This window comes from Misgurnus anguillicaudatus, chromosome 15 (assembly GCF_027580225.2).
Source record: "Misgurnus anguillicaudatus chromosome 15, ASM2758022v2, whole genome shotgun sequence".
NCBI lineage: Eukaryota > Metazoa > Chordata > Actinopteri > Cypriniformes > Cobitidae > Misgurnus > Misgurnus anguillicaudatus.
The window spans coordinates 29,119,494-29,135,560 of NC_073351.2; the positions used below are offsets into that span (position 1 = coordinate 29,119,494).

At 36.1% G+C, this 16,067-nt stretch overlaps 1 protein-coding gene across 6 annotated transcripts in view; it reads left to right on the plus strand.

Annotated features, from left to right (window-relative positions):
- The window catches only part of tspan9a (tetraspanin 9a), a 261,891-nt gene extending 250,140 nt beyond the window's left edge, over positions 1–11,751 (plus strand). For all 6 annotated transcript variants that reach the window (XM_055175085.2, XM_055175087.2, XM_055175086.2 and 3 more), the window contains 4 exons: positions 3,697–3,798; positions 5,694–5,825; positions 7,511–7,594; positions 10,420–11,751. In XM_055175085.2, coding sequence (XP_055031060.1) covers positions 3,697–3,798; positions 5,694–5,825; positions 7,511–7,594; positions 10,420–10,491 — 390 coding nt within the window. In that variant the 3' untranslated portion in view covers positions 10,492–11,751. The remainder of the gene's footprint in view (positions 1–3,696; positions 3,799–5,693; positions 5,826–7,510; positions 7,595–10,419) is intronic.
- The last annotated feature ends 4,316 nt before the right edge of the window (positions 11,752–16,067 follow it).

Consider the following 16,067-nt stretch of genomic DNA (forward strand, 5'->3'; position numbering starts at 1 on the left):
CCCATAACAGTGAACCACCACTTGAAAAACTAGAGTGTTCTTTTAATCCAATAAATATAACAGCAAGAGGCGATGCTTGAATTGTAAATCCGCAAGTGCAGATATTATCTTAATTTATCTTACAGATCTATGTGAGAGAGCTTTTACTGGTGTTGTAGTACTCAAGATCATTTTTTGAAGGTCTCAGTCTCAGTGTGGAGGTCTCAGGATGGCAGGGTTTTTCACTAAATTGCTGGTGCATTGTCTGATTTATCGGATAACATCATGAATGTGATTGGGAATGTGGGCTGGGATGATTAATCATGCAAATGGGCGTTTTTCAATGAAGGAATTGCAATTAATTATGGTGAAATGCCGCCGCATCCAAAAGCCAGAGGGCGCTCTCATGTAGTAACTCCATTTGTGTTGTAGAAGAAGAACAATAAAACACTGTCTGTTTCTCAATATGCGTTCTTCAGTGATCTTGCGTCCTCGTGTCCTCCCTTCATTCCAATTCTCAAGAACGCAAGGACAGAGGACGCATGAAAATACCCGGATGTGTTCTTGATATCGAGGATGCATCGAGTGCAGACTTGCTGGAATCGCTTTACGACCCAGAAGTCATTGCGGCTAAACTTCCGAGTTCGTTCTTCCAAGGTCGCCTGGCAAGACCGATCTCCACGAGGACGCAAGTCCGTTCTTTGCGTTCTTGGAATTGAGAAACAGCCACTATTCAAGGAAATGTCTATAAGCTTATAGCTGCGTCCGAAAACTCTAAACTGCTGCCTTCTGCGGCAGCATTCCAAGGCAGGAAGGCATCAAGGCATGTCCGAATCCAATGTTAGGTTTACTCACTGACTCCTGAGATCTTGTCCCACAATTCTATGTGTGTGTACGGGGTATGTGATTGGTCGAGCCTGGTCGAGTTCTAAAATATAAAATGGCACAAATTTAGTGTTAATAAAGTTATATTTTCACTTTTTACACCTTTTAAATGTATTTCTAGCGAGAAATTAGTATTGTAGTTTTCAAATATTTGATTAGTCATCACAAAGGCACTCTCTGTTAATATTTTAAACACGCTGCCTATGAAGTATGTCCGAAAAAGTTTCTCTGAGCTGCCTTCAAGCCTCCAAAGTTTTTGGACGCAGTTTATATTTATATTGCTGTTCTTCAAATTGTTTCAGGTATTTTCATGAGTCATGACAATAAAGAATATTGTACATGGTTGTATTTGACGAGTGTTGCTTTTTAACTTTTCCCACGCCATTGACGAGTTATCTCATCAATTAAGAGAAAACATTTGCATAAAAACATGTTTCTGAAGAATTTTTATGTTACTCTGCTATACCATATATATAGTAAATAAGCACGATTGGGACGCACTTACCCAATTGATGAAAAAACTGAAGCCAAAACATTATTTACTCATTTTAAACTCTGTGTATTTTTTTTTATAATCGTTCTGAATCTGATCTCTAACAAAATTCCTGTACAAAAATACAATTATTTCAGCTTTTTGCAAAAAAAATATATATTTTTGAAGAAAAATACCCATATTTAAGAGTTTATGAGCAGAGAAAAAAATATAAATAGGATGAAATGTTTTTCCCATTTTGTTTGTTTGTTTATTGTTTGTTTGAAAGTAGAGGGTCTGGTCTTTCATTTAAAGGTACCATTTAAAATATCCGCCCAAAAAAAAATCTATTCATACTCCACACTCCAAACAGACGGGGGCAGTATACCTCCAGAAAGTGAGTTGGTCTATTTTAATTTAGCAGCTGCAAATTTAGCAGCATATATGAAGTTTGATTTACATTAGCAACTAAGTTATCATTAGTCACAAAAAAACATTCGGTCTCATTAAAATTGCAATGTTTTCCGCTACGTTTCGTGCGTCCATTTGGTGTTCATTATCATCCAAGACATTTCAAGCTTCTTAGCTAATGTTACATTTTAGCATCAGCTTGGTAGATAACGGGTGAAAACCGGATCGGATCCGTGGGTAGAGCTAACTATTAAACGCTAACAGCTAAGGATGCGCGATAATTTGCATGCGATAGTCATTGCACTTATCGTCAGTGAAGCCGGTTTCTTGATTAAAAGTGAATCGCTATCAGCTGCTTTCAGATGGAGCCAGGAAGGCATCAAGGCATGTCCGAATCCATGGCTGTCCGAATTGCATTTCTCTGAGCTGCCTTCATGCCTCTTAAGTCAACAAGTCAGCTGCCTTAGTTTTCGGACGCAGCGGTAGTAGTAGAGGGCTGTACTCCCACACATGCGACTTATTCGTGTATTGCAGTTTGGCTGGCGGTTATGTGTGTGGCCCGCATATCGCCTCCCATGGTCGAAACTGGTATTACAACACCAGTCGGGCTGTAGCTAGTAATTTAGCATGCTAATTCAGATTGATATTTCTGCAGCACTATACCTTGTCATTTTTTTAATGAGATCTTTGCCCTTATTTCTTCTCATTCTTTTGATGCGTGTAGCTAATTTTTAAAAATCTTTTACCTCAATTATTACAAATGGCACCTTTAATATAAATGTATGTTTATATATTTTTTGAGAAAAAAAATTTCCTGGATTTTTTTTTTTTTTTTTGGAAACTTTTGAAAATCCCCAAAAATGTTGGCGGGCAACTTTAAAAAAAAAAAAAAAGGCTGGTGGCAAATTAGTTAATAGTCACAATTGTAATATTTTTTATGACATATTTTTATATTAGCTTAGCTTGGTTTATACATGTTAACATTTTAAACAATACTAAAACATAAACAAGTAAAATAAAATAAAATCAAGTAAAACATAAAAATATCAAGTAAAAAGTATAGAAAAGTAGCCCTCCAGATTTTACCATTGTGGTAGCCCTTGCTCACAAAAAGATTGGAGACCCCTGCCTTAAAGTCTTGGTTTTGGTTTAGCTTGTCTTGACTAGCACTGCCTTTTACTTAAATATGCTTGAATTTCCAGGCTAGTGTTTTTTCTATCCTCTAAGTTGATATAATGTAGTGTTTGTCTATAACTCCTGCTGTGTCAAACCTGTAATCACACTCTCACTTTAACAGCTCTGGGCTAAAGAGCATTGAAGCACTAATGTGTGATTGTACTTTATATCAGATTTAAAGAGCCGGTCGAGAGCGAGATGATAGTTGGGCCGGGTGACATATCTGAAGAGGTTCCAGCGTCATTGACAGCGACTTTTTATCACATTAATGATTGTTAATTACATTTATTTGATGTAGTAGTCAAGAGAGCCTGATGGCAGGTATTGATTCAATAGAGAGGACCAGTGGGAAGGTGGACAAGCGACATCATTCCTCACTGTTTACAATCGTTTATTCTGCCGGTGTCTACATCTAGGAAGCAGATAGTAGATGGTGATAGATGGTGATCATAAAATGTCAATATTCATAATACAGTATCATGAAACTAACAAATGAGAGACAAAAATGGCAGAAGTGTTTTTAGATTTACAGAAAAATTTGTCTGTAGATTTGTGTTTGACGGGGTGTTGTTATGTTTTGGGACTAACAGAAGGGAAAGTCCATCGCTCTGTTGGTAATAAGCTGTGCTGCTGCCTTTATTGACCGATGATGATACTGTCAAAATATCATGTGATTTATGAGCCGGCCTGAATTATTGGTTTATCACTACTCTCAAAATTCAATATTTGTTTACATGTGACTGATTTCGAGTCGTTTCTTCTACTGTTCCCAGGTCAGTGAGAACGCCAAGCAGGATCTAAAGGATGGTCTTGCTCTCTACAACTCAGATAACAACATTGGGCTGAGAAACGCCTGGAACATCATCCAAGCTGAGGTGCACAAACAAACAAAACTTTATCATAAAAACGATTTATTTGGAAAGTAGAAGTTGTGTTGACATTGTTTTTTCTTTCTTTTTTCTTTCTTCCATCCTTCCTTCCTTACTACTCTCCCTCCCTATTTTTTCATCATCTTCTTTTCATTTAACCTAACCCTATCTTTCTTTTTCCTCCTTCCTTTCTTCTCTGCTTCTCTCCCTCCTTCCCTTTCTCCCATCCTTTACTGCTTCGTTCTTTCCATATTCTTCCTTTCTCCTAACCTAACCTTTTTTTTCTTTTTCCCCTCCTTTCTTTCTTCCTTCCCTCTTTTCTCCTAACCTAACCCTTTCTTTCTTTTATCTTTCTTTTTTATTTCCTTCCTCCCTCCCTCCCTTCCTTCCCTCCTTCTTTCTTTCTGTCTTTCTTCCTAACCTAACCATTTTTTTCTTTCTTTCTTTCTTCCTTCCTTCCCTCTCTCTGTCCCTTTCTTCCCGCTCTCCTTTTTTCTTACTTTCATCCATCTTTTCTTTTTTTTTTCTTACTTTCTTTTGTCTTTCTTACTTTCATCCCTCTTTTCTGTTTCTTCTTCCTTCATTCCTTCCTTCATCTTTTTTTCTATATTTTCTTTCCTCCCTCCCTTCCTTCCCTCCTTCTTTCTAACCTAACCCTTTCATTCTCTCTTTTTTCTTCCCTCCCTCTCTCCCTTCCTTTCTTCCCTCTCTCATTTATTTCTTACTTACATCCCTCTTTTCTTTCTTTCTTTTTTCTTTCTAACTTTCGTCCCTCTTTTCTTTATCTTCTTCCTTCATTCCTTCCTTCATCTTTTTTTCTATTTTCCTTTTCTCCCTCCCTTCCTTCCCTCCTTCTTTCTTTCTGTCCATTTTTCTAACCTAACCATACATTCTCTCTTTCTCTCTTTCTTCCCTCTCTCATTTATTTCTTACTTTCATCCCTCTTTTCTTTCTTTCTTTCTTTCTTACTTTCATCCCTCTTTTATTTTTCTTCTTCCTTCCTTCCTTCCTTCTCTCCCTTCCTTTCTTTCTTCCCTCTCTCATTTCTTTCTTCCTTTCATCCCTCTTTTCTTCATGTTTCTTTCTATTTTTTCTTTTGGCCCCCTTTGTCTTCATGTTTCTTTCTATTTTTTTCTTTCGTCCCTCCCTTCCTTCCTTCCCTCCTTCTTTGTTTCTGTCTTTCTTTCTAATCTAACCATTTCATTCTCATTTCTTTATTACTTTCATCTATTTTTCTTTTTTTCTTTCTCTTTCTCACTTTCATCCCTATTTTCTTTCTCTTTCTTTCTTTCATCCCTCTTTTCTTACTTTCTGCCTCCTTCCTTCCTTCATCTTACTTTCTATTTTTTCTCTCCTTCCTCCCTCCTTCTTTCTTTCTGTCCTTCTTCCTAACCTAATCTCTCCTTCCTCCCTCCTTCTTTCTTTCTGTCCTTCTTCCTAACCTAACCCTTTCTTTCTTTCTTCCCGCTCTCCCTCCCTTTCTTCCCCGCTTCTTTCTTTCCATCTTATTCCTTTCTCCTAACCTAACCCTTTCTTTCTATTTCATTCTTACTTCCCTCTCTCCTTTCTTTCTTTCTTACTTTCATCTCTCTTTTCTTTCTTTCTTTCTCTTTCTTACTTTCATCCATCTTTTCTTTCTTCTTTCTTGCTTCCTTTCTCCCTTCATCTTTCTTTCTATTTTTTTCTTTCCTCCCTCCCTTCCTTTCCTCCTTCTTACTTGCTGTTCTTTTTCCTAACCTAACCCTTTCTTTCTTTCTTTCTTTCTTTCTTTCTCGTTCTTTTTTCCCTCTCTCCTTTTTTCTTTCTTTCTTACTTTCATATCTCTTTCTTTCATCCATCCTTTCTTTTTTCATCTTCCTTCTTTTCCGCCTCCATCTTTCTTTCTTTCTTTCTTGACACAGTGGAAGTGTTGTGGCGTAATTGGATACACAGATTGGCACGAGGCTCTGAAAGAAAAGGTGGTACCCGACCGTTGCTGTCAGGAACATTATCAGGAGTGTGGCCGCAATTCCACCAACATGTTTTGGACACGGGTGAGTGACTCCCGCACTTATAGCTCGGCCAAGATTGCTCTACCTTCAATTTTCCTCCATTTGCAGCGAACATTATTAGGTTTCAAACGCAACTTCAAATTCAATTCAGTAATTCTTGTTTCTGAACATATGGAATATGCTGCTTTTATGTTCATTAAAGAACATTTCTGAATGGAGACAGGATCAAAGAAAAGACATGATGCATTAACCGAGGGGATTTCCTCTTTTCTGTCCTAGAACAGATGTGATTAATAATTAATGAAGTACAGTAAAAGCTTTAGATTTAGGACAGTAAAACTTTGGAAAAGTTTGAGAGCGCCTGTAAAGTGCCATCGTTGTTTATCTTCATGCATTTCTGTGGGACTCCAGCACTTTGACTGTTTTCCCTGTGGGAACTGAGTGTCCTGTGAAAAACTCGTCTTAAGTACTGGATGTTTAAATGAAGTTTTAAAAAGGGCAGAGCTCTCCTGTGTAAGGCTCTGTTTGTTCCAATTACACCGCTGTCTCTCATTGGCCGATCACATAATGAGATGTCACTTAATCATCAATCTTTATTCCTGAGGTGTCCGATCTGCAGGGTTTAGGTACCACGAGAAACTATGCAATGATTTTCTTTATTGAAGCACAAAAACTGGTTCTTTTAACGTGATGAGCATTCGGGAAATTGGCACGAGCAAATGGATGTTATAGTGATTACACAATGTCACAATGTTTTCTGCACCATTCAATCTGCTGCTGACTCAATTACTGAACCAAAAAACTGTCCTTGTGTGCTTGAAATAAAACACTGATTTGCACTTAGAGGTTTGTAAATATCTAGAATGACTGGTTGTTTATTCTGTTGAACAGAATTAAAAAACTAATACAGGTTCACAACAACTTAGGAAGAAGTAAACACTGACAGAATTTTTAATTTTGGGTAAACTATCGCTTTAAAATTCTTTTGCACTGTTTTGTGTAAATACCTTTTTATTCAGTATTATCAAAATAGCATTTTATGTAAATACGAACAATTATTAGGGCTTTGAAACTTTTGAGGTGAATGTTATGAAAGTTTTCTTATCAGTTAAACATGTTTCATGATAGGTTTGGTTACAAACATTCCTCAAAATATCTTCATTCGTGTTTTTCAATAATAATAATAATAATAATAATGTATGCACCCACCTGCAAAAACAAGTATGCAGGTCAGCCTTAAACCATGAACTGTTTAAAGGTTGAATTTATCTTCTTTCCCAGACGTTAAAATTTTGAGTCTTGAATTGCTTTAAATTTATGCAGAAATTGTGACGTAAGGCTATTTGCACGGCTAGTGTTCTGTTATCTAAAGAAAAACCACAGACGAGTCTGCCATGCCAGTTTCAAAGGTATCATTGTGTTCCAGCCACTAGAAATGTATTTCTTCTTCCATAAAACGGCCGGAAAAGCACACACCTACACAACACTGCCAGCTCAGAGCTCTTCTCCACATAACACTGCACAAAACTCAATGTAGTTTTTCAGTCTGTGTCAAAAAATGCTATCGCTGCAGCGTTCACTCATGCATGAGCTCAAATGCTTCCCACTGCTTTTGGAGTTCAGCTCATTTTCACAGTTAACAATTAAAAAGTGAATTGTGTATGATAAGTTCAGAATGTGCTTTTATCCAGAAAACGAATGAAATCTTGTGTTTTCTTGTTTTTCAGGGCTGCTACGAGAAGGTGGAAGAGTGGCTTGACGATAACAAGCATCTACTGGGAACAATCGGCATGTGTATCTTGGTAGTTCAGGTGAGCTTGTGTTGTGTGTGTGCGCGCGCGTGGTTTTACATCACTCAGTGTGTCAGACAGAATATTGATGAAATACTGAATGTACAGTATATGAAGTACCACAGTCAGCTTGTGTGTGTGTGTGTGTGTGTGTGTGTGTGTGTGTGTGTGAGAGAGAGAGAGAGAGAGAGAGAAGGGGGGGGGGGGGTAAACAGCTCACTAGCATCATACATTATCATGTCTCCTCATTACAGCTACAGAAAAAACAGCATCAATTATTAATGTGGTCACGTCTAACATATAGATGCTAGGCTTTTAGACAATGTGCATGCTGAGGGACTTATTATTAAGACTAAAGAAGTTTCTAGAAACTTGAACGATCCAAAATATGCATGTTAGTCCAAACTCTAACAGTATCGTTTGGGTCTTATTCTCAGGTAGAGTACATTGATGCTCGCAGATCCAATTATTTAAACTGACCTAAAATTTGGATATTATTGTTGGAGCCGATGGTATAGTGGGCAGTGCTCCACTGCAAAAAAAATGACTTTCTTACTGTAGTATTTTTGTCTTGTTTTCAGTAGAAATATCTAAAAATTCTTAAATCACGATGTATTTTCTTTATGAGCAAAACGACATAAGAAAATAAGTCTAGTTATTAGACAAAAAGTAAACAAATTAAGTAAATTTGTGCTTAAAACAAGCAAAAATATCTGCCAATGGGGCAAGAAAATTTTGCTTAAATTAAGTGTTTAAGAAAAAAAGAAAACTTATTTCAAGATTTTTTTCTCACCCCATTGGCAAATATTTTAGCCTGTTTTAAGCACAAATTTACTTAAATTTTTAATTTTTTGTCTAAAAACTAGACTTACTTTCTTGGGTCGTTTTGCTCATCAAAAAAAGCATCTTAATTAAATTTTTTTTAGAAATCTTTACTAAAAAACAAGACAAAAATACTAAGATTTTTTCTTAAAAAGAACTGCCAAACTGCAAAAAATGATTTTCAAATATTTTTTGTCTAAAAACTACACTTACTTTCTTGGGTTGTTTTGCACATCAAGAAAATACATTTTAATTTAAGAATTTGTAGATATTTTTTCTGAAAACAAGACAAAAATACACTGCAAAAAATGATTTTCAAGAAAAAAATCTTAGTATTTTTGTCTTGTTTTCAGTAAAAATATCTAAAATATCTAAAAATTAAGATGCTTTTTCTTGATGAGCAAAAAAATCTGCCTATGGGGTAAGTAGAAAAATCTTGAACATTTTTTCTTCAACATTCAAGAAAAATGTGCTTACCCCATTGGCAGATTTTTTTGCTTGTTTTATGCACAAAATCACTTAAATTTGATATGTTTGGTCTAAAAACTAGACCTATTTTCCTGGGTCATTCTGCTCATCAAGAAAAAAACAGCTTAATTTAAGAATTTTTTGATATTTTTACTGAAAACAAAACAAAACACTAAGAATTTTGAAATTATGAATTATGAAAATCATTTTTTTGCAGTGTAAAATTCATATTTCAAAACTTTTTAGCAGTAATAATAATGCACCGACTGTAGTTTCTTAATTTGTGAAAAGACTATGCAGCAAAACTCATAGCAAACCAACACAAACCTAATTTTTTTTATAATTTTATGTATAAAATAATACTATATTGCATTATTTTTATTTATTACAATAAATTAAAATTGCTATAACTTTTTTAATATTTAATATTTTCACCTCCAGACACTTCCGTAAAAAAACGTTAAAGTGTCTTCTTTAAACAAGACCAAAATTATTTTGACCAAAAAATGCTTAAAGTTATATTAATTTGAAGGCGTAGATCACCTTTTCACCCCCCACTCAAAAAGGGCTTTGCAGGTAAAGGGTTAAAACTACTGCATAAATACAATTTCATTAAGGTGCATTCGTGTGTCCCTATTTTGCATTTTACTGCATTTTTGTAACTTTTGATTACATTTTAATTCCAATCCCCAGCAGTTTGACAATTTTACCAAACCATTAGTGTCTGGCGTATTGTCATTTTTCACATTCCAAAGCAATAGGCAAGACTAATAAGATAATCAAATATTATGTGGTAGATAATAAAAGTTTACCATTTAATGTACAACAGTAATAACATCATATTTACTGTATAGAACACCATGACATCACAATAGTATCTCTATAAAAACCTTGTAATACCAAAGTACATTTCTTCCTAATGACCATAGTGATTGTGTCTGATTGAACACATGGATTGTGAATGAAGTCTTTTCTATCACAGTGTATTAGAAGTAGCTCAGGGCCAAGACCTCAGCAGCAGCCTCACATAAAAGTCTAGTCTTTGGGGACACCTATAAATCTTAAATATACTGGAGGTTTAATCCACACATACACACACGCACACAGAGGTTATATCGGATCTTTCGGCTAATGTGATAAAAAACTTTGGCTGCGCTTTAAGATAATGACTGTGGAAAGTCGACCATCGTTTGATGTATCAGTGTGGATCTAAAAATGAACTTCAAAGAGGTGGTATATTTACAGTGCATTTTGTTTACCTATGCGACTCTATGATCTATTCCCCCAGAAACATTTTTCATCCATGCATTGGTGTGAATCCTGTTTTCGACACGAAATTATTATATAACTAAGTGCTATCTTTAAATGGAATTAAATGCAAAAAGATATATTGCTTGCAAAGTGGTTTATCTACTGTACCAGCACAGGCAAACTGGCCTATCTTAACCAACCACTTCTTAACCCCTTGTGTTGCGATAAGGAGCGCATCAATTTTCTGCGTTGAGTGATATGTAGCGTTTATCTCTTATTCTTACATTTGAATTTTGTCATTTCAGCTCCTGGGAATGGCTTTCTCCATGACGCTCTTCCATCAGATCCACAGAACTGGGAAGAAATACGATGCCTGACCAGGCCACAATGGAGGAGCTTTGGTGCATTATGGGATTGACTCTGGAGGATAGCCTCCCCTTGTATCTAACTTGGCCAACCTGTTTTCCCATTAACTCCCAAGCTTACCACACCGTCTTGTATAGACCTCAGTCACGGTCGCTCTCTCCTCATCTACTCATCTGCCAAAGAGACCCGGGGACATAGAGGAACGAGAGGAGCGACTCTTGGCCAGCATCCTCCCCATAAAGCCTTTAACTGACTTTCGCCCTTCATCTCCACTAGAACCTTTATTTTATGCTTGAACTAACTAGCGTTTGCAGGAAGGAGAGCATTGCTGAGGAACTGCGTGGCTTTACTAATACGTAAATCCCTCCCCCTGTCCTGCAAGGCAAAGAGAAGACATGAGACTGGTAGTTTTGATACCTTTGGGGTGTGATGAATCGAAAGGCATTATCACCCCGTCTACAGTGTAAAGACAAACAGCTTCATTTTTAGCATGTTAGCAGTTTTATACCAGACGGAGATCTTTGTCATTTTAGCGCAAGACTTCTTTTTATGTTTGTTACTTTTTATCAACCCTGTCATTATTATTTTTACAAATGAGACATCGAGTTTTCTGACTTCGACCTCAGATCCAAGATGTGTGTGTGTGTGTGTGTTGTTTTTCCTTTTGTGATTTGAGGGGCACTGAAAGTGCTAAAAGTTTTACCTTGAGAGAACCTAAATGTCAGTTTAATAAATTGAAAACTATCATTATGCAGACTGTCAGATTACCCAGGCTTTCAGGTACTCAATACCTGGAAAAACGCTGTCTTTGTCAAACAATTGAAGGTCATTTTATCTAAATTGTCACACTGGTTGACGGCGTAGACAGCAAAATGCAGTTTTTATAGGACAGAAGTGACTGCAGCTTAGAAAAAAAGTGTGCCAAGCATTTCTAAAGGCCAGATCTTTGACTATTGACCACCTGAAAAACATTAAGACAGAGCTTAGCAAAGCATCTTTCTTCTTATCAGAGCTAATGCATGTCTTCAGATCGCTCCTGCACATTTACATTTAAGTCCCTGCCAGAGGCGTTCGCTACAAAGTGCACATTAAAGTAAGTGAAAGTTACTTTAACAGAAAGTTACAGATTCTGATACTGCCGCTTTCATGCCAATGGTTGGTTGTATTTGCGAGATGAGTACACACGAATACCAACTCGAACTCAAGTATGCAAGTAAATTTGATTGTGAATGTTCACTACAATTTTATATGTGCATCTTTTTTGTATACTGTTAATGAGAAATGGCTGTTCGAGAGCAAACTGGCTATTTTTTCAACGCTATCTCATGGCCATTTCTACGAGGTGGCTGATTCGTATTAATTGGTACGACCACATTCGTACATTTTTGTACGATTTCCCTTGACACGTGTGATGTAGGGATTTAGGGTTTCTTTATATTTTATTTGATAATCGTACATTTTTGCACAATGAACTTCGTACGAATACATACGAATTAGCTAACACGTAAAATATGTGCGAATTCTCATGAGCCCATACAGCAAAAAAAAAAAGGAAAAAAATATTTTTAAATATATATCAAAATATGGCCCAATTGTTTTGCTGAAATATATTTTGGAATATATTTACAAAAATATACTTTTCACTGATTTTTTTTTATATTTTGAAATATATTTTAAAAATAAATTTTAAAGCATCAAAAAATATATTTAGGCCGCCATATATTTCAATCCAAGGAAATATTCACATGGCATTCACATTAAAGAAAACTTTGTTACGCACCTGTGAACATTAAAGTTTTAAAAAGGTTAAAATTAAATATATGTTCAACTTTAAAATATACTTTATACAATTAACTTGTATTTAGCATACATTTAAAATACATGTAGGCAAAAAAAAAAATTTGCCATATGGGATGTAAAATTAGAAATATATTTGCCTGCCTTTGAAGGACATTTTGAAATATGTTGAAGGTTAAAACTAAATATATTTCCAAATTCAAAAATATATTCAATTGAGCATAACATTCTACAAAATGTATTTAGCATATATTTAAAATATATTTTTGGCCAGAGAAATTTGTTTTTTTGCTGTATGCACTGCAAAAAATTGTTTTCAAGAAAGACTATTCTTAGTATTTTTGTCTTGTTTTCACTGAAAATATTTAAAAATTCTTAAATTAAGATGCATTTTCTTGATGAAAATAAGTCTTGTTTTTAGACAAAAAAAATACAATTTAGGTGCATTTGTGCTTAAAACAAGCAAAAAAAAAAAAAGATCTGCCAATGGGGTAAGCAAATTTTTCTTGAATTTAGTGTTTAAGAAAAATGTTCAAGATTTTTTGCTTACCCCATTGGCACATTTTTTGCTTGTTTTATGCACAAGGTCACTTGGGTTTGGTATTTTTGGTCTAAAAACTAGACTTATTTTCTTGGGTCGTTTTGCTCATCAAGAGGCAGCATTTTAGTTTAAGAATCTTTAGATATTTTTACTGAAATTAAGACAAAAATGCTAAGAATTTTTTTTCTTGAAAATAATTTTTTGCAGTGTGGGAGATCAGGCTATTTCCCGTTCACCCAAAAACGAGTTTAAATTATGTCATGCAATGGCAAAGCGACGGGATCTCATTCATTTCAATGAAAGTTTTGCCGATTTCTGGCAACCGGAAGTGGGCGTGTCCAGATACATGACAAGGTTGAGAACAGTCAACTTTATGCAAATGAAGAGCACATTTCGGGAGCGACAACCAATAAAGTGAAGTGTGTATAGTGAGTGAAGCAGCACGTCATCCGTCTTTCGCCATTTACTACGAGGACAGTTACTCATTTACAGTTCTTACTAAAATCAGGAACAACCTCAATGAAAGAGACGAGCGACACACCGCGATTAAGTTACTCACCATCATGTTGTTGTAAACCTGTATGAGTTGCTTTCTTTTGTTGAACAAAAAAGACGATATTCCGGTAAACGATGGTAAGCACACAGTTGATGGCACCCATTGACTTCCATAGTATTTGTTTTTCCTACTGTGGAGGTCAATGGGTACCGTCAACTGTGTGGTTACATCATTTATCCAAATAACTTCATTTGTGACAGAATAAAGTAACATGAGGGTGAGTAAATGATGACAGATAAACAAAAATCTCTGTAATCCGTGTAACCCTGAAAATGGAGGTCATGATAAAAATCACAGACACAGCACATCTTTTAGCTTATGATTTCATTTGCATTAGTGTCAAATAAAGCTAAAACAAGCTTCTTCTCTTTGCTAAATACTTAGCACATTCACCAAGTCGAGCGTTAAAATTCAACAGAATCCTAAACAAACGTTATTGTACAAGTTTGTGGACCGTGATCCACCAGCCATAATTCATTTGAGAAAAACAGCCTGCTGCGTTTCTGTTTCCGCACACCTCAGCTTTATCGCCTCTGTCTCTATCGCCTGCTTTTTTGCTGTCTCCATCTGCTTTTTACTTCTCGAGCATCGGGCCAGAACGGTTTGCATTCTCTCTAACATTCCTGCTGAATGAGGCGTTAATGCATCCCTGCATCACACGCCCTGAGGGAACTTGGTTTAAAAGAGTTTGAAGCAAGAGTGTGTTTACCCGCGGACAGTTTGAAGGGTTTAAAATCACGTAGCCGTAGATCAGAACGCGATGATGGTTGTTAGTGGATGGTAAAAGCGGGGTCATCTGATGGGCTCCGATCTAGACTGTCAGTAAGACACAAACCTTCTGCTTAAGGCTCTGTGTTTCATACAGTATGTGTCTTAGAGAGATAGCCTTAATGGAGCACTAAAGATAGAGAGAAGATAATAACACCTCTCATCCCATCGGGCACTAACTGTCACGCTGTCTTTGGGTTTACTGTATTTTTGAAAAATTGCTTTGTATTAAGAAACAGTCGGGACCAGAAGAGACAGCTGCTTCTGATGTTCGTCCTCGGTTGGCGGTGAAATTGAGACTGGATGTGATTGAGTAAAGGAAGGAACTCTGTCACTGTATGTTGCTGCTATCATGGTTATTACTAGATCAGAAAAGGTGAAATACTTCCACGCTCGACTTCACGCAAGCACTTAAAGTCAACACGAATCCAAAATTGACTCTATTTGCTTTGCTTCTGGTCATAGTGCCGTCTTCCTCAAAGCTTCAAAATATACGATTCAATTGGAAAACACATATTAGAGAAGTTAAATTGGTTGGCTTCTGGGAAATCGGTCTTGCATGTTGATAGGCAGCAACAGTCAAATTAGTTTGCGCTTAACCTGGCAGTATGGATTCAAACCAGTTTGGTCTCATAAGCACTGGGGACAACTTTATCAGCGCTTTTGTCACTAGCGCAGACTGCTAAATGAAATCAACACGAAAGCTTTCCAGGGTTATGCACACTTTTAGTTTGGAGTGACTGTTTTGTCTTCAATTCTATTTTATTTTAAGTCCATATCACTTTAATTCTCCTCTGTTAAATGTATATGCCCATGTATATACTTCATCCATTTACCTTCGGATTGTTTTCAGTACCTTTGCAGATGCTATATAGATGAAGTGTTGGATGACACGCTGTGAGAAAATATGGTCCCTAGCTATCACTGGGGGGTACCCTTTGCACCTAAAGAGTTTATATCAGAACCTCAAAGGTATATATTGGTAACAAATCTATACATATTTGTTCCTAAATGGTACATATTAAGGCCTTTTAACTCTTTCCCCGCCATTCAATTAAGAGTCAATTAAGAGAAAACGCTTCCCTGCCAATGACGAGTTTTTCTGACAATCCGTAATACCGCTATTATCCACCAGGTGGATAATCCGCAACTTATAAAATCCGGAAGTATCGCCCTAGGGCAAACAGCTGTATGTCCATTTATGTTTTGAGGATCGCTCTGAATCTGATCTCAAGTCCTTTACAAAAATTGTCAGCTTTTTTGCTCAAAATGTGTTCTTTCATTTTATATATATATATTTGAAGAAGAACATTTTCTGGAAGGCATTAAACTTTTGTGAATATCACGAAAAATGCTGGCGCTGGCACTTATTTAAAAAACGCTGGTGGGGAAAGAGTTAACTTGGCTTGGGACCATTTTCTCTGACAGTGTACAGCACAAAACAACCAGTTGGCATTAGTGTTTTATTTTATTATTTCAAGTTTTTGTTTTATTTTTTCTTTGCACTGCATTTGTGTCATCCTTAATAAATGCACTGCAAAAATATGATTTTCAGGAAAGGAATTCTTGGTGTTTTTGTCTTGTTTTCAGTAAAAATATCAAAAGGGTTCTTGAATCGAGATGCTTTTTCTTGATGAGCAAAACGACCCAAGACCAAAAGTGTAAAATGTGGGTGATTTTGTGCATAGAAAAGCAAGGGGATCTGCCAATGGGGTAAGCAAAAAATCTTGAACATTTTTCTTAAACACTAAATTCAAGAAGAATTTGCTTACCCCATTGGTAGATTTTTTGCTTGTTTTATGCACAAAATCACTTAAATTTGATATTTTTGCTCTAGAAACTAGACTTATATTCTTGGGACATTTTGCTCATCGGGAGGGAGCATCTTAATTTGGGAATTTTTGGATATTTTTACTGAAAACAAG